Genomic DNA, 21,878 nt, shown 5'->3' with positions numbered 1-21,878 from the left:
ACGTCTGCCGTGGCCCAGGGATGGGCGGGATGCGGATGACTTTGAGATTTCGGCGCATATAAGCCAAAAAAAAACCGCCTCGCGCTCGTGGTCACTCACTCGGGATCATATTGGACGTCGATGTCCCCGTCTCTCGTCGTCTTTAGCCGATTCTCGTTTTTTCCCTGAGAGACTTCAGCTTCGTCGAGCTCCATGATGGTTCTGTTCAAGGTAGTGGGTGTTCGCGCGACGACCGATGGCCAGTCTGAGTTTCGGCCCGGGAGCACGTGGCACATCACGCGCTATCATGCTTCGGCCCTCGCACAGTTCATCGACCATCAACGCAACTAATATCCCATCCATTCTGCTCCTCGTCACACCATAAAACTCGTAGAGGCAGCACATCGGATCGGTGCATGGCCAAACATAGGTGTAGTGCTCGCTAATACCGGAGTTGCATCTCGCAAAGTTCGAGGTCCTCCCCGTCACCCTTGAACTTTCTCATGTTCGATTCGTATAATTCCAGGTCCTGAAATTAAAGCTAGGTAAGGCTTTTTCTGAAGTAATGACGCACAACTAACATCCAAGAAGTATGCCTTCCCGTGCCAAGTGAGCCAGTTCGGGTCGAAAACCAGCCTTTTGAGAGGATGTCCGACCCGAGCGTAGACGTCGACCATTTGCCTAAGACTCCCTGTGAACTTCTCCATCGCGTTCTTGGATAGTTCGCTGCTACGGGCGGACTCGACCCAATAGACACCTTCAAGCCGCCGCATTGGTTCCTCCTGCAACTTCTCAGGTGTATCCTCGACCATCTCGCGTACCTTCGAAATCCACGAGAAATTGTGAGGGGTGCTGCACACAAAGACGTCTCGTAGGGCTGGTAGTGCGCGAAGGACGTTGTACTGGAACGCGCCGCCCAGGCCGTTGCTGTAATGCTGTCGAGTGTTCTGGCTCCAGTCGAGCGCCACGACGTTTTTGGTGAGGACGGGCTGCAGAATCTCCGCCGCAATATCCAGCCTGGCGCTCGGTCCCTTCATGAGGATCTCGAGACTAAGACTCGGTTCGTGTCCCTCCTCTCCATCGTACTGAAGCATGGGATTTGAGTACCATCTCCATGCTGGTGTGTGGTGTTGAAGCTGCAGGGCGCGCAGGAGAGGGGCGCCCGGCCGCTCGAAATGTTTACGCAACACGTCGAGCAGAGGCATGACTTCGCCGACATGCGCCACCTCTCCATGAGTAGAGACGGCAATAGTGGTCGCGGGCGGAATCTGCATGGCAGAGAGTAGGAAGGCGCAGTGCGCAGGATGCGACCGAAGGCTGCAGCGACTCAAACAAGGGAGTCTGATAGGCGCCGAAGATGCATGAATGTCATCGATCAAGAAGCAGTCCCAGAGCAAGAGGTCGCTCAGCGCCGGTGAGCGACGCAGCAAGGCCTCGAGGGTAGGGAACTTCAGATAATGTACATGCAGTACGACGGTGTACATTATGTGTATCCGTGTGAGGTTATGAAAGTGATCCCATCCTAGACCGACGTTTGAGAGGGAGATTGAAGTTAAGTGAGAGAACAGATTTGCGGCCGTGTCAGGATGGAGGTCGAACCATTCGGGCTCCTCCCAGTAGTGCGTGTCCGCCAGAGCGAGCGACAGATGCCGTAGATTACGACGCTTCTTTTCCGCCAGCATGTAGACGAGCTTTCTGATAGACATATGCGTGGCTTTCGCTTCGAGCGTTTCCACATTATCGAAATGAGGACCAATGACGGAAAGAGCGGATCGCAGGATACGCGCGTCCGTCTGAAAGTAGGTGGCATCCACGTTCATGTTCACGGTCAAGGGGTGCATTTTGCAGCGATCGATGCGCAAGAGGGAAGAGAAGGAGGGAACGTCATGTCCGATGTATACACGACTCCATAGGGCAGAGCTCGACACGGCGACAGAGCGCCATCGTCGGCAGACGAGCATCAAGCTAGTCCAATCGCGGAAGGCGGGGGAGTCCAAGGGAAAGCTGCGCGCGACCCAAAGGAAGATATCGGCTAGTGTCTCATCGGGGAGTTGTGCGATGGGAATATAGTCGTTGCGCTGAGAGTATATGACAGCGAGATGCGCGCGGACTGCTGCAGCGTGCTCATCGAGCTTGGCGACTCGGGCGGCGGGGCTCGAGAGATCCGTTGGTAGTTCTGGTAGGATCACGAGAGGTCGTGGAAGGTCCTTGGCAGTTCCCCAGTCGACCTCGAGGTATGACCTATGACGGTTGCAAGTCAGAAGTAGACATAAGTGGAGACGCCACCATGCTCACTCTCGTCTGTAGCTGATCGATTGCCTCTCCTCCGCAGCCATCTCCACAATACCACCGTAATCCGGCTAATGAGTACATGAGCATCCACAGGAGTGCGAGAGACCACTGAAGCTGAGCGCACAGATCGGGGAAAAGGTCCTTGAATGAGAAGGACAAGCAAGAATGTGACATGAGGCGAAGCGCCAGGCACGAATGTGATGGCATCAATTACCCCTATATATTCTGGAGATGCGGGGTCGGGACCTTTCCCTCCCATCTCCACCTTTTCCTTGACCTCCATCTTGAGGACGACATCGCTATGGGCGGCGGTCTCGTTACTCGGCAGGTAGTTGAGCTCTACCGCAGAGCAGCGTCCGGCCAGGTACGGGCGAACTTGGACCGAAGCCCCCACAGCTAAACGTTCTACAGGGCGGCGTGTTTTCAGGCGATAACCCTTCGAAGGTTAGTTGGAAGGGGGACGTCGCAGTATACCATTCCAAATCATCGTTATAGTACAGCTCAGCGGACCCCATCAAGCTATGGGTCATTCAACTCGGTGCGTTTACCATTCCCTCATGCGTGTCTTGTTAGCTAACAATCCCGCCAGTCATCATCATTGGCATGACCCAGATCCTCTCGCTGTTCCTCAGTCGTATTCGCCAGCCCAGGGTCATCGCAGAAGTGATTGGCGGAGTGATACTGGGCCCCAGTATCATGGGTAGGATCCCCGGGTTCAAGCAGGCCATCTTCCCCGACGAGTCCATGGACGGCCTTACCCTCACTGCCAACATCGGCCTCGTCCTTTTCCTCTTTCTGGTCGGCCTGGAAATCGACGTCCGCATGGTCAAACGCAATGTCGCCGCCGCGACCGCCGTTTCGATAGCTGGACTCCTTGTCCCCCTCGGCCTGGGCGCAGCAGTTGGTGTTGGCATCTACAATGAATTCACGGATGGCTCTGCCAACTATGGCAACTTCTTGCTCTTCACCGCGGTCGCCATCGGCATTACGGCCTTCCCTGTCCTGTGTCGCATCCTCACCGAGCTCAAGCTACTCGACACCACGGTCGGCGTTATCGTGCTTTCCGCAGGGGTCGGGAATGACGTGATCGGCTGGGTGCTCCTAGCGCTCACAGTCGCGCTCGTGAATGCAGACTCTGGCCTCACCGCACTTTGGGTCCTGCTTACGGCGGCGGGCTTCGTGATCTTCCTGCTATACCCTGTCAAATGGGGCTATGTTTGGCTTGCGAAGCGGACGGGGAGTATCGAAGCGGGATCGCCGACATCGTTCATGATGACCTTGACCCTCTTGACCGTCTACATCTCGGCCTTTTTCACCGACATCATTGGTGTACATGCTATCTTCGGTGGCTTCCTTGCCGGCCTGATCATTCCTCACGAGAATGGATACGCTATTTCCCTCGTTGAGAAGCTTGAGGACTTCGTCTCACTGCTTTTGCTGCCACTGGTAAGTACCATCGATCTGGTCGCATTGCAGCTGCTCATAGCTTTGGGCAGTACTTCACACTGTCTGGGTTGAAGACAAACTTGGGCCTGCTTGACAATGGAATTACGTGGGGCTACGTTGTACTTCTCTGTGTCGTCGCTTTCGCCTCGAAGTTCTTCGCATGCGCGGGTGCAGCCTTCGCCATGGGCTTCAACTGGCGCGAGGCCGGTGCTATGGGCTCCCTGATGAGTTGCAAGGGGTATGTACTATCTTCGCCTCGCTGAGAATATTGTGCTCATCTCCACGTCAGTCTCGTGGAGCTCATCGTTCTCAATGTCGGCCTTCAGGCCGGAGTCCTGGACACCCGCACGTTCTCCATGTTCGTGCTCATGGCTCTGGTCTTGACATTTATGACCACGCCCTTGACGCTCCTATTCTATCCCGAGAGGCACCGGAAGCACTCGACCGGTCTCGAGGGCAAGAAGAGCGACAAGGACCTGGAGGAGGGGTCGTCGCAGGCCGTGGAGGAGACGAAGACCCGGTTCGCTTTCGTCATGGAGAAGGTGGACGAGCTGCCGACGGTCATGACACTGTCGCACCTGTTGCAGCCGGAGAACCCTGCGGCGTACGCCCTGTCGAATGGGCCTGATGATGCAAAGTCGGACCTCTCTTTGGCCGCCCCTGCTCTGCCCAAGGAGTCAGCAGTGTCGTCTCCTCGTCGTCGTCCGATCACTATCGACGCGCTGCGCCTCATCGAGCTCTCGAATCGTACTTCAGCCGTGATCAAGTCGACGGAGGGCGACTCGCTCATCCTCAATGACCCCGTTGTCTCGGTCTTCCGCACCTTCGCTCACCTGAACAAGATATCAGTGTCGGCCGCGCTTACCGTTGTGCCCTATGACGAGTTCCCGAACGCGATCGCTATGCACGCGCAGGAGCGAGGGTCGCAGATGGTCATTCTTTCGTGGGCCCGTGGTACGGTCGCGGCACCCCTAGGCGAGACCCCCGCAGCCACATCATGGTCCGGTAACCCGTTCGACAGTGCCGCCAGCGCAGACCAGACGGGCTCCGTCGTCCACTCGGAGACCATACGCCGCGTCTTCGCCAGCGCGACGGTCGACGTGGCGCTCTTCGTGGACCGTGGTCTGAGCTTGCAGGGCGCGTTGGCGGGCGGTGTTCATCTGTTCTTGCCCTTCTTCGGTGGTCCGGATGATAGGCTTGCGCTGTCGTTTTTGGTGCAGCTGTGCGGGAATCCGGCGGTGACGGCGACTGTTGTGCGCGTTCAGAAGGGCGCGCCGCTGACGCCGACGGGTACGGTGGATCACCCGAAGGCGGGAGCGCTTATGGTAAGTAAATTGAGTCTCGCGTTTGTCCTCTATAGCGGAGCTGATTGTGCGATGCAGACGATGGCCGCAGCAGATACGATATATGTGCAGCCCAATACGGAGACCCGCCTTCACTCCGAGACCGCAGACAACATCCTTTGGGAGAAGTACGCTGGAGGCGGAATGATCAAGCATGCGCATGACGTCGCCGCCGCGCTCGCCAGGATCACCTTCAAGACCGAGAGCGATCCTCGTCCCCTTCACAAGGTCGTCGAACTGGTCAGCGTCGAGGCCAACAGGGTTAAGAGCGGTTCTGGCAACGATAAGGCAGTAATCGCCGTCGTAGGGCGGTCTCGTCGGATGGCGGTCGATACGCACAAGGCAGAGCTGCAGGAGCTCGTAGCGGAACGAGGGTCCGGCATGGCCAGTTCGGTGCCCAAGACAATAGGAGAAGTGGGCGCGGCGCTAGTGGCGGCCAATACAGGAGCAAATCTGCTCGTTCTGCAGGCTGCGAGTACGGTCTGACCGCGGCGCTTCGAATATCCGTATCGTTCGGATGGGAAAGAGTGGAAGGTACCATGCAACTATTCCTTTCTTCAGACTAGTCTTGTTTCTTCGTTTGTTTTCGTCTTGTATGTTCGCCTTGATACCATTTTTGTGTGTTCTTCTATTGCTTTCTATCGGCCGAAGACCGCCAATCCTTCGCGTCAACGAATCGCACGTCTACAGGGTGCGTCCGCTTCGAGGCCTCCTTTATATCGGTCGTTCTTTGTCGTTATCGTTCACGTCTTCTGTTCTGACGTTGCTTTGCGTCGACCTTCCTTGAGTCATTGAAGATGGTGGCGGAGGCCTGCTGACCATATAGGTCAGCCCTTCGTCATACGGTCGCGGCTCTCTAGTTTGTCAAGCGATCCAGGTGGCAGCTCGGCCGCTGTTCTATGTGAACCCCTTTACTTCCCGGAAATTCTCGATAATATAGCCGTCCTCCCAGGAGAGACTCCCTAAAATATTTGATTGCTTTCAGAGAGATCTGTGGGTGCTCAGATAGATATGCTGAACTTCTCCGAGCTGTAGAGTGGCGGGAGGTGCCGAAGTGAAGTGATCACGACTGAAACACGTGTTTGGCGAACTCTTGTCCTGGACCCTCGAAGTTCATTACCACGAATCCCTCTGCCCCGGCACTTCTACTCCGCAAGGCTTTAAGCGCTGGCGGAGGCCCTGAAGAGGCCGCGATGCAGAACACCTCTCCCCACCGACGCGGGTTCCAGCATCGAAAGCGCGTCTCCGCCCTCCGCCTCTCGTCCGACACAACGTTAACCCTGCCGGAATACAACCCAGTCTCTAATTGGCAGAGGCAACAAATCGACGGGGAGACCGAGGACGACAGACCCCCCGAGTACGACAGCGCGGAGGAGGCCGATGAGGAGAGCGACCCCGACGACGATCGTGACCCCCGACAGAACACCCATTACCTTCCTTCACCCCCTCTATCGGCCCCCATCGTCTCCCGAAGAGGGTCCCAGCTCACGCGACGTGCCCCGCCGAGACGGAAGGAAGCCAGTAGATCTAGCACGGATCTCTACCTCGACTCCCTCCTCGAGCGCAGCGTTCACGCCCTCGAAATGTCGAATGCGCTGTTGCAGTCCTCAATTACGACCAACACGAGTCTGTCGACTGTACTGAGCTCGGAGAACGCCCCCGCGGATAACAGGTTGCAGGCGCGCGCGGTCGGGCTGTCTAGGAAGATACGCCGCTCGCATGACATGCGCGACGCGTGGATGGAGGACCTGAACGACATCAAGCGCGGCGTGGAGGACCTCTTCGAGGAGGACGGCTCGGCGAAGAAGAGGAAGGGCGCCCACGCGCCGGAGGGCAGCGTCAGCAGCAGCCTGCCCAGCGGCAGGGGCCTTGCCTATCGCCACAGCCGTCGGCGATCGTCGGCGGACCTTCGTGATGCCAACTCTGGTCTCTCTTATGCGCCGCAAGCGCGGAACAGGCTCATATCACCCGCACCTCGCGCCCTCACCCAATATGTCGCCGCAGACTCGTCACACGACGGCGCCAATATCACTCTACCCTCGACCCTGGGTTTGCGTGCAGCGCCATCTGCTCATTCAGCCACGCCATCCACCTCGAAGCCGAAGCCCCCTCCCCTCCCATCTACTTCTAGACGCCGCGAGAGGACGGAAGGAGACAGCGACTCTGCAGCGTATGAGCGACTTGCGTCGTTTGTTTACCGGCCAGGCAACAACGCGGTGACATCCCCTGACTCATTCACTTCTCCACCGCAACGTCGGGGTTCAAGTAACAGGAGTACGGAGAGGCTGCTGCCAAAGTCTTCCCCCGTTCCGGGATCGTCACGCACCAGTTCACGAGACTCGCGCAGTGTGCCCAGTCCTCATCGATCCCCCGCAGGCTTCATGGACTTCCACCCTCTCCCCAGTCCTCACCGATCACGGTCCAGTACCCCAAAGCGTGCCCCTTCACCTCCACCCCCACCTCCGACCCATCGTCGATGCATGACACCACCCACGGAAGAATCCTCCGTATCGTCATCGTCTGACTCCTCCGATAGCGTCCGCGCGAAGCTGACGGTCGAGTCCCTCCGCAAGATTCTGCAAGAGCAGCCGGCGAATGCGTCAACCCTCGACGACCCCTGGGTCGTAGTAGATGCGCCGGAGAGACGCCCACCACCGCCCAAGTTTCTTCTGCCCCGTAGTCCACCCCCGCCCGCGGAAGCGGCGACGTCCACGGCTACGGCTTCAATCTCTAGGCTCTTCACCAAGGCCCAGCATTCCTCCTCTACTCGCGCACCTTCGCCTCCCAAGATCAGCTCGTTCAAGGGCAAGGGCAAGGAGCGCGCCCTCAACGATCCTTCGACCCCTACGACACCCACCCTCACTCACGTTCCTTCTTCCTCCTCGATTGCGCGCGACTTCGAGCGGCGTCGTACGCCTTCGACTCTGAGCGTATCGGACATGGTCGGTGTTGCGGTCGCGCTCTCCCACTCGCACTCCCAGCCTAATTCAGGCGTGTCGACACCGAAGAGGATAAGCTTTGCTGAGCTGCCAGAGAGCTATGGCGCATCTCGTCCGGCGGGCTCCGGCCCCTCGACGACGCGCAGAAAGAAGCGGAAGGATAAGGGCAAGGAGGAGACTGGGTGGTGGTCCTCATGGTTCGGCGGCCTGTCGTACGGCGACAGGATGGAGGAGCGGATGATGGGCCGGGGGCGCGTAGGCATAGGTCTAGCGCCGTCGTCTGGCCTCGATGATTGGACTATATGATGGATGGATAAGTGCGTATGACCTTCGCATCGTCGTCGTCGATAGTGACTGACGGCATCCTTAGCCTTCTTCTTCTGGCTAACTTATCAGTACACCTATTGCATCTCGTCGTGTTGCTCTTCGCTGCTCGCTACGATGCTGTCTCGTGTTACGACCCTCCTAATGACTGTTGGCTCGCATTGCTCACGACCCTTGGATCCTTCTACCATCTCTTTGGGCCATGGCCACCTCCTTGGCCCTTACCATCTTCTCGACCCTTGCCATCTCCATCATACCCCCATGGCACCTTTTTTGCATGCCCATGGTACTTGCTTGTTCCTTCTCCTACCTACATACATACTGATGTGTACATACATGCTCAACCTGTGATATACAATTCAACCTCTGTAGCATCATCTATCGCAGCGCTCGGTCGTGAAAGACGCGAGCCCCACGTACAGTGCTATTCGACAAGGACATTCTACTCCGCGTTTCACCCTCCCTCGAAGCTCGATGGTGAGCTACCACACTCGTTTCTTATACACCTTCTGTTATCAATGCATGGTATTCTGCCTCAATGTTCGACCTTCAACCCCCAGAACGTCGAGTGATACACTGATACGGTACGGTAGGTGACACTGCCATCCATTCCATATAAGTAATACTCCGTTATGCGGACATATTTTTCCGTCAGGACAGCTCCCCACACCTCCCGTACTTGACACCGTCTCTGGTCAGCACGACACCTCCGGACCGGCCGTCTACTCCGCCTCTGGAGTGGCGAACAGGATTTCGCAGTAAACCGAATCCGGCACCATGTCGACCTTTACGCCCATCCCACGAGCGTGCGTAACCAGGTTCTTCTAGATATCAGCGCCAGTCGACGTCCTCACTTGAAGTGAACGACTCACAATTACTGCCACCATGTTGTGCGATTGCCATTCCGAGGATATGACAAGCCTGCGTATCGCCAATCCGCCTCGCGCGCATGCGTCAAGGACATCCTGCAGGTCTTTGGAGACACGTCTGACGCGCTCGCTGAGCGATGCGACGGTGGGTGCTGAGTTATCCTCCTCCAAGTCCCAGCGAAAGCTGCGCAGCTTGTGGTCCGACCCAACGCTGCCAGCCCAGTCCCGAAGCGCGTCGAACCAGATTTGGTACTCGTCGTGCCCTCCACGACACGAGATCCACTGAAGCGAAGGAAGCGCGCGGAGTATCAGGAGGCAGAGATCTTGCCGCTGCAGCAGGGCCCTAGGTCCACAATCGAGAGATGTGATTGTTCGGGCAGGTACCGCGCTCAGTAGCCGCGCCAGCAGGCGCCCCTGCATCTCAGGACTATCATCGGGATATCCAGTTATAGAGAGCCTCGCTCCCGACTCCCTTGGAATTTCGACAGGTTGTCGTTCATCCGCTGACAAGTCTGTTGCGAACAGGACCACCGGGCTGCTAGTGAGGCGCATGCAACGCATCGCGGGCGCGCCAGGTCGGTCGAACAAACCTCCCAGCGCGTCATGAAGGCGCTGGTATTCGTTCTCCGGCACATCCGAGGTCTGAATAACGATTTCGGACCATGATTGCATATGGATAGAAGCGAGTATGGCTGCACAGAGCAATGGATGGGCCGTCAGGTAGAGATAACGGAGGCAAGGAAGATGAACAGATCCTGTCTGTGCGTCTAGCATGTCCAACCCATTGCGTGTTAGGAGGTGGAATTTTGTTAGGTGTGGAGAGCGGCGTAGCATGGAGAGCAGGGCAGAGAGAGTTATCGGTTGAGGTGCATCACTCTCAAGGAACGAGTAGAAATACATCGTCAGACTTTGTAGATCCCGGAGAGCATCCCAATCTACTGCGACGTCTCGGAGGTAGAGCGTGCGAAGGCAGGGCACGATGTTTTGTGTCGCTTCATGGGACAGGACGAAAGGGACGCGGTCGTTCGCAGGCTGGAGGATGAGTGATAACATCTGCAAGCCTACGCGGCGACTCGCGGTGTAAGAGTCCAGAAATTTTTGTAGACAAAATTCTGTTCCGCTCAGTTTGAGCGACATGAACTGATCAAAATGAGGTGCGAGAACCGGCAGCAGGGTACACGTGGCCTGCCCGGTTGAGTCTCGTTCGAGGTCGATAGTTACGGTGAGAGGATGATTTTTGCAGCGGATCCTTTGAGGCGGCGACGGTAGGATTAGATGCGCTGGGTCACGAGCTCGCGTCCCGACGTGCATCCTGCTCCAGAGACTGGGTGTAGAAACGCCGATTGCACGCCATCGTCGACATACCAACATCAAGTGGGTCCACGACTGTAGTCGACCGCGGAGTAGCGGCCTATCCGAGAAGCAGGTGAGCACGAAGATTTCCGATAAGAGCTCGTCAGGCAAGCGGACGGCGGGAACAGTCAGATTGCGACGACTTCTCAAAGCAGCCAGATGTGCGCAGAACGACGCAATATATTCGTCCAGTTTTGCCGTATCCGTTGTACTGCGTCCCTGTTCTGGAAGGACAAGAAGGGGCTCGGTGAGCATCTCTGAGATACCCCATCGAACGCCTAGATGTGGGCTGGCCATTGTGTATCACGTCAACTAACGTGTTAGCTCGAGCGAAGGAATACCGCTTACTCGTGCTGGTATAGCACCGACAGACTATCTTCGCATGTCTCGAGTTGTTCGTGATTGCCACCATCCGAGAGCATGGGCATCTTTGTAGAAGCCGGTTGATTTTGTGGATGAGAGCAGGATCGAAGAGCAGCCGCTTGATCCAAGCCGCACATGGCTAACGCACACAAGCCCGTGACAAGTACTGTAGTAACGGTCACAAGCCCTTTGTCTTTCTGCTCTCATCTCGCTTGGGTGAATCCGCCGCCTGAAAACAGATTTCGGGGAAAGGTATCTTGCCCGATGTCCGCCTGTGATGATAGCACCTCTAGTGCATCCAGCGTCCATCGACTTCCACTAATCTACCAACCTGAGTGAGTGGCACTGTCCCGCGCTTATGTTCAACGATCAATGACATGGATGTCGATGGCAGTACTCATCTTGGACTTGAATGGGCGACCTCTAAGTTCCTGTCTCAACCTCTTCTGGTCTTGCCCGAGCAGAACGGCGAGGCCAACAGCAACGATCAGGCCACTCGGCTGGACGACTACATTGCATCGCTCTACACCCACATCACGAGTATCAAAAGCCATCGTAACATGCTCCTTCCAATCTCTCGCTTGCCCAATGAGGTCCTATCCTCGATCTTCCTGCTCATCGCCTCGACGCGCGAAGGGCGCCCAAGGCGTATCAAATATTGGACTAGCCTCATGCTCGTATGCCGGCGATGGCGCATTGTCGGAATCTCCAGTCCTATTCTCTGGTCCCATATGAGCATTATGCCATCTGGACAGTCGCGTATCTCCTTGCCTCCTCCTCATCAGTCGCGCTACTGTGGAACACATCCTCTGACAGTAGCCATTTACTTGACGGACAACTTCCGTTCTGCCTGGCCACGACTCCAATCTCACGCCGACTATATCCGTGACCTGACCCTGCACGGGTCTGGCAAATGCCTTGACACATTCTTCGGTCTGTTCGGGGCAAGTCGTCGGGACAGTCTACGAAGCTTGTCGGTCACGCATGTTGTCTCGTCAACAGATGACTCAAGCCCGTGCGTTATCCCACCGGAGGCGTCAAGGAATGTTGCATCGAACCTGCAGAAGCTACATCTTGAAGGCGTCGCTCTGGACTGGAACGTCCTCCACAGTCTGACGAGCCTCGATGTGAAATGCCTCCCGCGAATCGGGTCTACTGCCCCGTGGCCAGTAACTGCATCCACGCTCTTGGCGGTAATTCGCCGCTCCCCTTCGCTGCAGCATCTTGGGCTCGAGACATACTTCGCTACGGACGGGCTCAATACGCTTGGGAAGCTGGTAGATCTTCCTTACCTCCGCTCCCTAGATCTTCGCGCTCGACCGCTAGTTTGCGCGTTCATCATATCGGCTCTTTGTATGCCAGCATACGCGCGGCTCTCTATCCATTCAAATCACAGGAACGAGAGCGAAAGTGATTACCAGCGCCTTTGCGACGCGCTTCGTGGACATCTCTTTCGCTCGTCCGCGCTAGTTCTGCGAACGCTGCAGCTCAGGGAGCAGCACCATTGGGCGTGGTACGTGGACCTTCCAGCAGAAGACGACCGCTCTCTAGCGATTCCCGGAGAACATATCCTTCTTCTGCACCTGCTAAGTCCCTTTGATAACGACGAGTTGTACGAGCGCACCATGAGACAGGTGCTGGACGCAGTACCCTCCGGACAGGTCGAATACCTCCACTCCTGCCAAGGCAACAAGGTACTGAAGGCCGGGGCCCGTCACCTGCTTCTATCGCTTTTGCCTTCGTTGCGGCTGCTCTCTTTCAACACAACCACCAACGACTCGGGCTGGTTCGACGCAGTACAGGAATTGGTAGTCCAGGGGGATGCGCCCAGCGGACATCTGCGGTGTATCCACTGGTCCGATAGGCGCTTTGGAAAACGCGCCACGGACCCGAGGGAATATGTCTCCGGCATTGCCATGAAGCTCAGGATGCTTCTGGACACATACGTTGTGCATCGACCGCTGCCGGAGAAGTTGATCCTTCGCGAGCGATGGCTCGGAAGCGGCGTCAAAGAGATGGCGGTAAGTTGTCAAAATCTATACGGGTGATCAACACTTATCCTCGTATAGGAGCTTGTGCAATACGCTCTTGACGTGGGCGTACGAGTTGACATCAACTCTGATGCTAAGCTCGGCGCCATTCTCTTCCCCGCCTCGAGGGGATGAAGAAGTCATATGAGTCCTCTCAGTGAACTGGGAGTGATGCGGAGGTATATACGCTCAATATGCGCTTGGCACTGCGCTTATATCTCTGCAAGGATCAATTCTCGATGGTACGAAGATGCAGCCTGTTGGATGTGGTGGCAGAAGCACGCTGCAAGGGAGAAGTATTCGCCAGAGCCTCAAGAGCTGTTCCTGCTATGATGACTACATGAATAAATATAAATGGGATTTATGGAGTTAGACATACAGAGCAGGCTCGTTGTCTGAGTATAGTTTGAGTTTGTGGAAAGTTCAACCACACACGTGACTATCCCGTGACCCATCGAAATTCACTCTCGAAGTCGCCTCGTTCGCTCCTCAGCTAAATCTGCCGCGAATTATCAGAGTGAAGCCATATTACCGACGAGGCGTTGAGGAGCTCGTCGTACACCTATGCATTCTCGTCGTCAGAGCGTCGAGGAATACATATACAAGGAGCACGACTGCGCTTTGTCAACGTCATCACCGCCTCACCGTCCGCTCTGCGGTTCTCTTATATATGAGCAAGTAGAGGACAGACATTCGCTTTTCCCCCTCGCTAGCCACCGCATACATCTCACTCGGCGACTCGCTAATCAAAATATCTTCGACACAAAGAGTAACACATCATGGCAGCCCTCCATCAAACTACCCCTTCCCTGAACGAGGTCATCGAGAGCCTCAAGGAGCATAGCGTCTTCCCAGACGTGCTCCCGTACTCGACAGCGCAGGAGCTGAAGGTGCGTTACTAAATCGTCTGAGTAACAGACATTTATCTCGCCTGCTTTACAACCCCTACACGCGCATGCCACCCACCACGTCAACTCCCTCACAGAGCAGGAAAGCTAATCATAATCCTCAGGGTGTACTCGAAATCCGGTATCCATCTGGCATCTCCGTCACCGCTGGGCAGAAGCCACATCGCGACGAGGTGCAGGGCGAGCCGTCTATACGCTTTCACCCATCTACGGTACGTCTTCGTTCTTGTGCTGCTAAGCGTCGACCACTTTTTTCCCCACCCATCAGGCCCTCGATGCAACCGCCACCTACACCCTCATCATGACCGACCCCGATCTCATGAAGCGCAACGACCCTCTCGACAAGCAAGTCCGCCACTGGGTCCAGCCTGGCCTCAAGCCGGCGGCCGGCAACCCGACCCTCACCCGCACCGACCCAACCGTCACCCACGTCGGTGGGCCTTCACTCGTCCCCACCCGCCCGCCGCACACCGCGTTTCTCCCATCCGCGCCGATGCCGGGGACGGGAGCGCATCGGTACGTGTTTATACTGGCGAAGGAGACGGGCCAGGACGTCGGGACGGGCGAACGAGGAGGCAATGCCGACTTCGCGGAGCGTCTGAAGTTCGACGCGACGACATTCATTCGGGAGCATGGGCTGGAAGTGGTGGGTGTGGCGGTAATGGAAGTGGCGCCGACGGCGGGGGCGGGAGTAGACGATGCGAAGTTGATGGCGGAGAGCGCGGTGCATAAGGTCGTCGGATAGAGAGAAGCGTCAAAGGACGAAGCAAAGAATCGAAGTCGGACGAGAAAGAATACAAGTGTAGCATAGCGTTAGCAATATACATTCGAAACTCTTGATCTGCGCATACTTGGTCACCATAAGGCGTGCAGAGGCGTATCAACGTACACAAGAGACATACAGACAGCGTTCAAGACACTCTTCGCGGCAAGGCGTGCGGGCGTGGGCGTGCACTATTGACGTATTGACCGGGAGGGTAGCGTGTGTCTTGCGGGTGCTCGAGGCTATGAAGTGCGGCATGGACGGTAGCAGTAGAGATCATGAGTCAGAACTGCAGCCTCGGCAGCCTGGGTACCGTTCAGCATTTGAGAAAGGCGAAAACGAAAGGGGATGACGCACCACAATGCACACATTCAACAATGGTCCCCGATCGAATCTGCGCTTTCGGCACACGGCATATGCACGTCGAGCCTTGGTAGTTCATATCCTGAGACAGCGTAAATAAGGGAGAGGGGTGAGATGAGCGGCGTACGCACTCTAGTCTGAATGCACCGAACGCAGCACAACTTCTCGTAGCCGGTCTTCTTCCACTTTGCGATCAAACTGGGATTGGAGTCAGCGCCTGTCCCGACCGCAGAACTAACAGTACGTACTTGGCATCCGCATATCCCTCCTTGAGCAGCCAGTCGTACAACTCGCGCGAGATCGCCTCCCGCTTGTAGTAGAGCTCGTAGATGTATCTTGACCGCGTATGCGATATGCGCATAATGGGCCACAGGGACTCTGCCTTGCGCTTCCCCTCGTGAGACTCGTTCTCTGCGTCGCGCATCTTCTTGGCGTAGTCATCGAGGACCTAGGGGATAACTTGAGCATACGCCGTATAATAGGCGCTCAAGTACACATACCGCCTCGATTTCTTCGTACCCCTCGGGGGGCCTGGAATACGGTCAGTCTTTCCATAAGGCATAAATGAATTCTTGCGCACTTCTTCGTCCTCGTCGTTCTAATTTTCGGCATGGTGGCGGGAGTAAAGAAATAAAACGCTCACGTGCTGTAACGCGGATGGGAACTGGCGCCGATAAATAGGAAAAAACAAAGGCAGATATTCCCGAGATCCCGAACACGAGGCGCTTGCTTAGAGCCGTCATCGGCACGCCTCATGCCCGCCGGTCTACGTGGAGGGCTGAATCTCTTTTGTTAACGACACTCATCTCCTCGGATCGCGCTCTCCTGTTCCGCACGACAAGACACGAATTTTCGCGGCCGTCAGACACCAACGCGACGTCGCGCTAGGCGCTCGCAAGCATGTCGCTCCTGGTGCCCGCTCTGCGGGTAGTCATGGCGTTCACGAACGTCTGGGAGACGTACAAGACCCTCAAGATGCCCCCACCATCGCCGCGCAACGGCGGGCGGCCCACCATTCGCGCGCTCTCACAGCGAAAGCGCGACATGAAAGGCTGCCTCGCCGTTTGGCTCGTCTTCGTAAGTCGCGGCGTGTCATTGGCTCTAGCGCAAGGGCTGACTGGATACCAGTGCTGCTTCACTCTTTACGAACGATTCGCGGAGAAGATAATATCTATATTCATCCCGTTTTACGACGAGCTCAAGTCCATGGTCATGGTGTTCCTCATCGTGGCTCGCTCCCGGGTGCGTGTCGCGTTCCTCTGCGCATCGCAATGTGTCTGACATGCAGCGCAGGCTGCGGAGCCGATCTATCTGCATATCATCCGCCCGTTCCTCAAGCCGCACACTGTGGCGTTGGACGCCATCCTCGAGGTCGCGACCATGATCGGTGACCTAATCTTCACCGTGGCCACCCTCCCCCTACAGCCCTTCATCATGTGGTGGCAGGCACGGCAGGCCGAGGCCGAGTACCCATACGACCCCACGCAAGATGGGACGGCTACGCCGAAGAGCACGTCCGTCGTCAGTGAGACTGTGTCCGCGGCTTCTGTCATACGTGAATCCGCGGACGCCGTTGAGATATCAAGTTCCATAAGGTAGGTATTATCTTACGCACACATTTAGTATATATCTTTACGATATTCATTTTTCTAGCGTTCAACACATTCGCGTGGCAAACGCTATAGACGGTCTCCCCGCCACCCCTACGCATCAAATCTGGCAACCTCCCCCGTCAGCCTATAAAGACGAACAACCTGAAGAGCGCTTCATCCCGCCACATCCCGACGAGCTGGATCGTGAGGTCGCTGAAGTAGGCGCACCGCTTGCTAGCGAGGATGACTGGAGAAAATACCCGGACTTCCCGTCCGCGTACCCTGCGACTCCCGCGGCAGCGACGTTGCACTTGAAGCCCGAAACGAAAGTCAACGGCGGACACCCCGCCCTGAATGGTTTGGACGGACACGACCGATTAAACATGCCATCGAGCATCCCCGAAGACGATTCAGACTATGACGACCAGCCGGGTTTTCGGCAGTCGCTCAGGACGCCACGTGAGGACCAGGATCCCCACTCCGTGCCCGTTCTGAGCGACGAATCCATATACTTGGGGATCCACGCTACCAGGCCTGTTGGAGCTGAGCCAGCACCGATGGTCGTTGATAAAGAAGAGAGTGAGAGGAAGGGCGGAAGGATGTATGTCGATGGGGAGGACGATGGGGATGAAACCTACGACGAGGACGAGGAGGACAGTTTCAACATCACGCTTCGTACGCCGATGCCGCGCGGGGGACTGTCGAAGGAGGTGGAGATGGGCGAGGCGCCGCCGCTGCCGGCATTGAGGATGGAGCCTGTGCTGCGCGGGCTGCAGGTTCCGTCGGTGGCGCATACTACGGCGGAGAGCGTACCTAGTACTGCGCCCGCCGTACGCGACGACAAGGGCACCGTCATGGCCCCTCCGACGGTCGACGTCAGGCCTATTACCGCTGCGACAACACCGACAAACGAGCCATCGCCTCAAGCTCCCGCCCGGCCATCAGCTCGCTCGGATCTCCCGTTCCGCGCCACCAAGATCGCGGGCAAGAAGCGCGCGCACGGGCAGGCCGAGGAGACCGAGCTCTCGAAGGTGCCTGTGCGTACTGGGCGAGCGGGTAGTGCAAACCGCCCGACTGCTGCGGCTGGTGCCCGTGCGGCTGCTGGCGCTCGCCTGGCTACCGCCGCGCGCCCGGCGGCTGCTCGCGGAGGTCGGTCCACTGTCGCGACCCGGTCAGCTGCAGCAACGCGCGTGCGCAGGACGACGTCGGCGGAGACGAATGCGAGTGTCGCGAGCACCAGCACGGCGGCCACTGCGCGTACCGCATCTACTGCGACCTTGGCTGCCTCCGAGGCCGGCACTGACCTCACCGTGCCCTCTGACGATGAGGAGCAGCACGCCAAGCGGCGCCGGGTGCTCTCGACGCAGAGCGGGAAGAGCGTAGCTGTGCCAGTCGTTCACCTGAAGAAGGCGTCGACGGCTAGGAAGGCTCCGGCCGCTAAGCGCGAGGTACCTGCTACGCGGCCAGCAACAAGGACGAGGACGCGGTCGCAAGCTACGAAGGTGGAGTAGGCGAAAGACGAGGACGCATGGCGGGGCTCCAATCCCAGCATCGCGAACACGGCGCGCGCCATTGGCCAGACAGCGACAACAACAAAGGATTCAATACTTCGGACTCTCGACGCATCAACCACGGCATTTACTACCTCTGCAATGTATAATATCTATTCACGGTTCCCCCTCCGACGGTCTGCGCTTATGTATCTAGCTACTATCGGGATAGACATGGTTTCAGCTGGAAGTTGTCCTGATGGGTTTGACCGACGATGGAAGGCTATGGAGATGGATGATCTGTGAGTGTGGCACGTTCAGACGACCCAGCCAGCCAGCCGAGGTGGTACGATTATCGACGACCCCAACACTATCGTTGCCTCAATCTCCTCCATCCGCTCAGCTGTGTCATTGACTATTCCGGAAACTCTTCACTGCCACCAAGCTGCCTCCATCGCAAAGAGGGCGCGCCATTCCCGCGCCTGTGTGGCGAACACGTGCGGTGGTGGAGGCAGCAAGGTTCGACAGCGGCTGCCCGTCCCCCGCGGCGGGCTTCTGGTGTAGAGGCTGCCTCGCGCGTGCATCGTGGTGCGTCAATGGTGAGTTACGCCCCTTGTATTCTTTATGTGGTGGCTGTGATCCTTTTGTTGGCCAGGCCGCCGAATTGGTGACGTGGGTAGGCCGATTGTGGGTGTAATGGCCTGGGTATTGAGGCGCCTGAGAAGGAAAGTTGGGCAAGAGCTTCTATCAATTGCTTTCGACCCATATCGGACTGGAGCCAGGGCGATGCGAGATCCTAGGATTCCCGAACGAAGTACAATACGAAGTTATGTGGGTGCGGTCATCCGCCCTGCGAATCGTCGGTCGCTAGGCGAGCAGTATAGCCCAGTGAGTCATGGTCTTCCGTCACGGAATGTGTGTCCATTGCCGCCTGAATTGTTGGCAATGTCAGTGGATCCACCGGAGGGTGAGTCAGTCATTGTTCTCCGACAACTTCTCCCGAGAAAATCGGCAAGCTGACTCCGCTGTTCAGATGCTCTCTTGCATCGCAAGTGGAGGGAATATTCTCGAGATCATGTCCGCCACCTATAGCTGCTGTTCGAGTTGAACTCCGACATCTATTCCTGCCGCCACACAGAATGATCAAGCCTCCCATACCGCCCCCCCTCTACTGACTGCTAACGCCTGAATACCCTTTTGCTCGTTTGCAGGCGCCCAAGGACATGCATAAGCGATTTTCCTCTTCAAGCGCTCGTCAAGGATCAAAATGAACATGCCAGAATAGGAAAATCTGGACTTCATCACTTCCGGCCCGAAGGCAGATGACGCATACGGCTGTGCTCGAACTTCGTCTTGTTCTCTTCAGACTCTCATCCTCGATTAGCCTTCTTCCCTTCGAAGGGCCTTAGCAACTGCCTCCTCAACACCTGCCTCATGTTCTGCGTCCATCTTACGCTGCAGACAGCCTCGTCCTCGAGGCCGGGGACGTCGTCTGACTGGAGACTCCGTCAGCTCTATAGCTCTCCGGGGGAGGCGAGGCTGCTGCCACGAGTCGTCCAAGGGCTCGGGGCCGTCGTGCTGTACGATCGCCAGATCTAATCAGTGCTTCTTCATGGACGTACCCTATGGGGCTATTAAATGAACTTCGTCGCCTCGCGGCAGACGCGTTGCTGCTCGCCTATAAAGAGGCAGTATAGCCTGTGGCCCTGGCTTTCTTATCACTACCCGCAACTGAGCGTCTCGTACTCTCATGCCACCTAAGGGTAAGGGTGATAGAGGATTCCCCAAGCGCCTCGAGAATGCCTTCAACGAGAACAATGTGCGTGTTCGATCTATCGCTTCGTATTCCTTCTCATCGTTCTTCGTAGTCACCGATGTGGGGACATACAGGATGGATTGGGCCTCATCCCTCTGAGGAAAGCCCTCATGGCCAAACCGGCACGCTCGGCTACTCTGGCCGAGAGCTGCAGTACAGGCCGGATGGCGAGCGGTCCAGAGGCAGGCGTTCCAATGGGCTCCAAGGCCTTTACAACCCGCCTTGGACGGCCGAATCGCACCTTAATGCAAATCGGCAGGCCATGCCCTCGTCCACTCACGGTGCCTCGACGCGCCTTCCGCCGTCGAACCTGGCGCCGGAAAGCAGGTGTGTGCTGTTGACATATCTAAATGAGAAGGGACGTGCTGATGCTGCCCTTGTTCAGGTGGTCTAGCTCACGGTATGACGCAAGGTTAAACACGCAGCGAGCGTTCTTTCGTGTGTCCAGCGAGCGCGCTACTCTCCCTAGCTCCGAACAGCGCTCACGAAGGTGTTTTCTAGCATATCAGGGCCAGACGAGCGCCGACGGCGCTTGGACAAACGCCGGCTTTTCTTCTCCACCCTCTTCGCTGAACAACCCCCAGTCGGCTTCGCTGCGTAGCCAGGGCCTTTGGACGCCTCAACATGTGGTGTCCCAAACTATGCCGCCCGATTCATTCGATCAGGAACTTCCTGATCTTTTTTCCTCAAATCCGCGTCCGCGTCAAGCGCCACAAGGTTTCTATCAAGGCCCTATTCCATCTACGTCTACTCCTTCCACTACGGTTTCATTCGACGAGCAACAGGATATCGTTGTGGGACACACTCTCAACACCGGCGACGCCTTTGCGGTCGTGCCATCATCAGCGTATCAACAACTTACGCTACCCTTCCCAAATACCAACTCTCCCTCGTACAGCTCTGATATGAGCACTGGCACCCAGACTCCATTGACCTCCCCCGTGGGGAGCATCGTGTCGCTCCCTACACCCTCACCCGCATTGTATGTGCCCAACACAATGCCGCAAGCTGCGCAGTTATCTCCCTACTCGGCCTATCCTTCCGGTCAAAATTTCTCCGGAAGCGATGTTTCGCACGGCATGGACAATCGCTACCATGATTCTTCCAGCTTCGGACCTCATTGACATCGCAGGACTTGTTGGATCTGTTTTTGTTCGGACGCTCGACGAAGGTCGGACGATCCATCGTGCATGATGTTACACGCCCTTACGTCTAGGCCTTATAACTTATTCTATCACCTATGCTATTGCCTCCTACTTGTACGCTAGGACATTCCAGCCGTATATTACCCTGCTCACGCGCTGATCCATCCTCGAGTTGTCGATTCTCGAAGTCAGCTTTCGCGGGCCGGACTATCCGAACTGCGCTTAGACATTTGCAAAAGAATTACTCGTTCATTCCCTCCGGCACGCTCATCGCTCTGCATAGACTGTAGTTACCCAACATGCCGGTTCCTTGGGAAGCCCTTCTGCCTCTTGGTTAGGGGAGACAATACGCTTTCTCTGATACCTGCTTACACCGCCAACTAGGCATCATGACCGCGTTCTTCGGCGTCACTGGTACGGCCTTGAACCTCACCGAGCGCGTCTCGAACCTCGGCCGGGTGCGTGGCACGATTCACCTTGGAGGGCTCTTCTCTGACCTTGGATGTCCCATAGAGCGGCCGCTACAACCTGGACCAGTGGGACACTATGATGATCAATCGTGACTACCGATTGACTGGGCATAAGCGGGGACAGAGTGTGCGTGGCTCGTCCTTCCTTGTCTCATAACACGCTCACTTTTACAACAGACAGAGCCCTATGCACCTGAGGGCTACGAGACAAGGCCTGTCGTCTCTGTCCAGAGAATCGCGTAGATTATCCCTGGTCCTCCCGAATACATCCTTTGCATCCCGTTTGTAAACCGCCGTTGTGACCAGGATCAAACCGACTCCCCTCCCTCGAACCTATCCGTCCTGCTAACGCCTGCTCTCACCACTTCCCCATCCTCATGCAAGCGGGCGACC

General features: G+C 56.8%; 10 protein-coding genes across 10 annotated transcripts; 7 read left to right on the top strand and 3 right to left on the bottom strand.

Moving 5' to 3' along the window:
• Nucleotides 1-300: 300 nt before the first annotated feature.
• On the bottom strand, nucleotides 301-2,418 carry SCHCODRAFT_02621216 (uncharacterized protein). Its single transcript, XM_050345045.1, has 4 exons — nucleotides 2,396-2,418; nucleotides 2,275-2,339; nucleotides 561-2,220; nucleotides 301-508 (listed from the first exon to the last, which is right to left on the bottom strand). Exons 2-4 carry the CDS (start codon nucleotides 2,313-2,315, stop codon nucleotides 422-424), a joined length of 1,788 nt encoding a protein of 595 aa, XP_050200381.1. The 5' UTR covers nucleotides 2,316-2,339; nucleotides 2,396-2,418; the 3' UTR covers nucleotides 301-421.
• Nucleotides 2,319-5,785, top strand: SCHCODRAFT_02621209 (uncharacterized protein). Its single transcript, XM_003037766.2, has 8 exons — nucleotides 2,319-2,346; nucleotides 2,398-2,635; nucleotides 2,683-2,715; nucleotides 2,767-2,809; nucleotides 2,861-3,717; nucleotides 3,768-3,955; nucleotides 4,007-5,042; nucleotides 5,100-5,785. Exons 2-8 carry the CDS (start codon nucleotides 2,573-2,575, stop codon nucleotides 5,544-5,546), a joined length of 2,667 nt encoding a protein of 888 aa, XP_003037812.1. The 5' UTR covers nucleotides 2,319-2,346; nucleotides 2,398-2,572; the 3' UTR covers nucleotides 5,547-5,785.
• Nucleotides 5,786-6,253: 468 nt separating this feature from the next.
• Nucleotides 6,254-8,305, top strand: SCHCODRAFT_01077926 (uncharacterized protein; the record flags this gene model as incomplete). The annotated part of the gene is made up of 1 exon (XM_003037765.2): nucleotides 6,254-8,305. One exon carries the CDS (start codon nucleotides 6,254-6,256, stop codon nucleotides 8,303-8,305), a length of 2,052 nt encoding a protein of 683 aa, XP_003037811.1.
• Nucleotides 8,306-8,548: 243 nt separating this feature from the next.
• Nucleotides 8,549-11,008, bottom strand: SCHCODRAFT_02621206 (uncharacterized protein). The gene is made up of 3 exons (XM_050345044.1): nucleotides 10,894-11,008; nucleotides 9,196-10,834; nucleotides 8,549-9,144 (listed from the first exon to the last, which is right to left on the bottom strand). Exons 1-3 carry the CDS (start codon nucleotides 10,971-10,973, stop codon nucleotides 9,046-9,048), a joined length of 1,818 nt encoding a protein of 605 aa, XP_050200380.1. The 5' UTR covers nucleotides 10,974-11,008; the 3' UTR covers nucleotides 8,549-9,045.
• Nucleotides 11,009-11,101: 93 nt separating this feature from the next.
• Nucleotides 11,102-13,335, top strand: SCHCODRAFT_02537967 (uncharacterized protein). Its single transcript, XM_003037764.3, has 4 exons — nucleotides 11,102-11,243; nucleotides 11,303-12,929; nucleotides 12,978-13,117; nucleotides 13,166-13,335. Exons 1-3 carry the CDS (start codon nucleotides 11,173-11,175, stop codon nucleotides 13,071-13,073), a joined length of 1,794 nt encoding a protein of 597 aa, XP_003037810.2. The 5' UTR covers nucleotides 11,102-11,172; the 3' UTR covers nucleotides 13,074-13,117; nucleotides 13,166-13,335.
• A 115-nt stretch (nucleotides 13,336-13,450) lies between these two features.
• Nucleotides 13,451-14,591, top strand: SCHCODRAFT_02574492 (PEBP-like protein; the record flags this gene model as incomplete). The annotated part of the gene is made up of 3 exons (XM_050343865.1): nucleotides 13,451-13,828; nucleotides 13,951-14,058; nucleotides 14,115-14,591. Exons 1-3 carry the CDS (start codon nucleotides 13,718-13,720, stop codon nucleotides 14,589-14,591), a joined length of 696 nt encoding a protein of 231 aa, XP_050200379.1. The 5' UTR covers nucleotides 13,451-13,717.
• A 294-nt stretch (nucleotides 14,592-14,885) lies between these two features.
• SCHCODRAFT_02499714 (G10 protein) lies at nucleotides 14,886-15,584 on the bottom strand (the record flags this gene model as incomplete). Its single annotated transcript, XM_003036390.2, has 6 exons — nucleotides 14,886-14,914; nucleotides 14,967-15,054; nucleotides 15,104-15,170; nucleotides 15,221-15,420; nucleotides 15,473-15,503; nucleotides 15,553-15,584. The coding sequence occupies 6 exons, from the start codon at nucleotides 15,582-15,584 to the stop codon at nucleotides 14,886-14,888; spliced, it is 447 nt and encodes a 148-aa protein (XP_003036436.1).
• Nucleotides 15,585-15,684: 100 nt separating this feature from the next.
• SCHCODRAFT_02687330 (uncharacterized protein) lies at nucleotides 15,685-19,015 on the top strand. The gene is made up of 4 exons (XM_003037763.2): nucleotides 15,685-16,049; nucleotides 16,101-16,214; nucleotides 16,266-16,567; nucleotides 16,626-19,015. Exons 1-4 carry the CDS (start codon nucleotides 15,873-15,875, stop codon nucleotides 18,073-18,075), a joined length of 2,043 nt encoding a protein of 680 aa, XP_003037809.2. The 5' UTR covers nucleotides 15,685-15,872; the 3' UTR covers nucleotides 18,076-19,015.
• Nucleotides 19,016-19,462: 447 nt separating this feature from the next.
• SCHCODRAFT_02537956 (uncharacterized protein) lies at nucleotides 19,463-21,035 on the top strand. The gene is made up of 3 exons (XM_050343596.1): nucleotides 19,463-19,873; nucleotides 19,923-20,197; nucleotides 20,256-21,035. The coding sequence occupies exons 1-3, from the start codon at nucleotides 19,805-19,807 to the stop codon at nucleotides 20,992-20,994; spliced, it is 1,083 nt and encodes a 360-aa protein (XP_050200378.1). The 5' UTR covers nucleotides 19,463-19,804; the 3' UTR covers nucleotides 20,995-21,035.
• A 215-nt stretch (nucleotides 21,036-21,250) lies between these two features.
• Nucleotides 21,251-21,875, top strand: SCHCODRAFT_02621187 (uncharacterized protein). Its single transcript, XM_003037761.2, has 4 exons — nucleotides 21,251-21,348; nucleotides 21,400-21,473; nucleotides 21,529-21,612; nucleotides 21,663-21,875. Exons 1-4 carry the CDS (start codon nucleotides 21,315-21,317, stop codon nucleotides 21,726-21,728), a joined length of 258 nt encoding a protein of 85 aa, XP_003037807.1. The 5' UTR covers nucleotides 21,251-21,314; the 3' UTR covers nucleotides 21,729-21,875.
• Nucleotides 21,876-21,878: the final 3 nt, after the last annotated feature.

The sequence above is a fragment of the Schizophyllum commune genome, assembly GCF_000143185.2.
Source record: "Schizophyllum commune H4-8 unplaced genomic scaffold SCHCOscaffold_5, whole genome shotgun sequence".
In the NCBI taxonomy this organism is placed as follows: domain Eukaryota; kingdom Fungi; phylum Basidiomycota; class Agaricomycetes; order Agaricales; family Schizophyllaceae; genus Schizophyllum; species Schizophyllum commune.
This window is presented reverse-complemented; position numbering and strand designations above follow the sequence as displayed.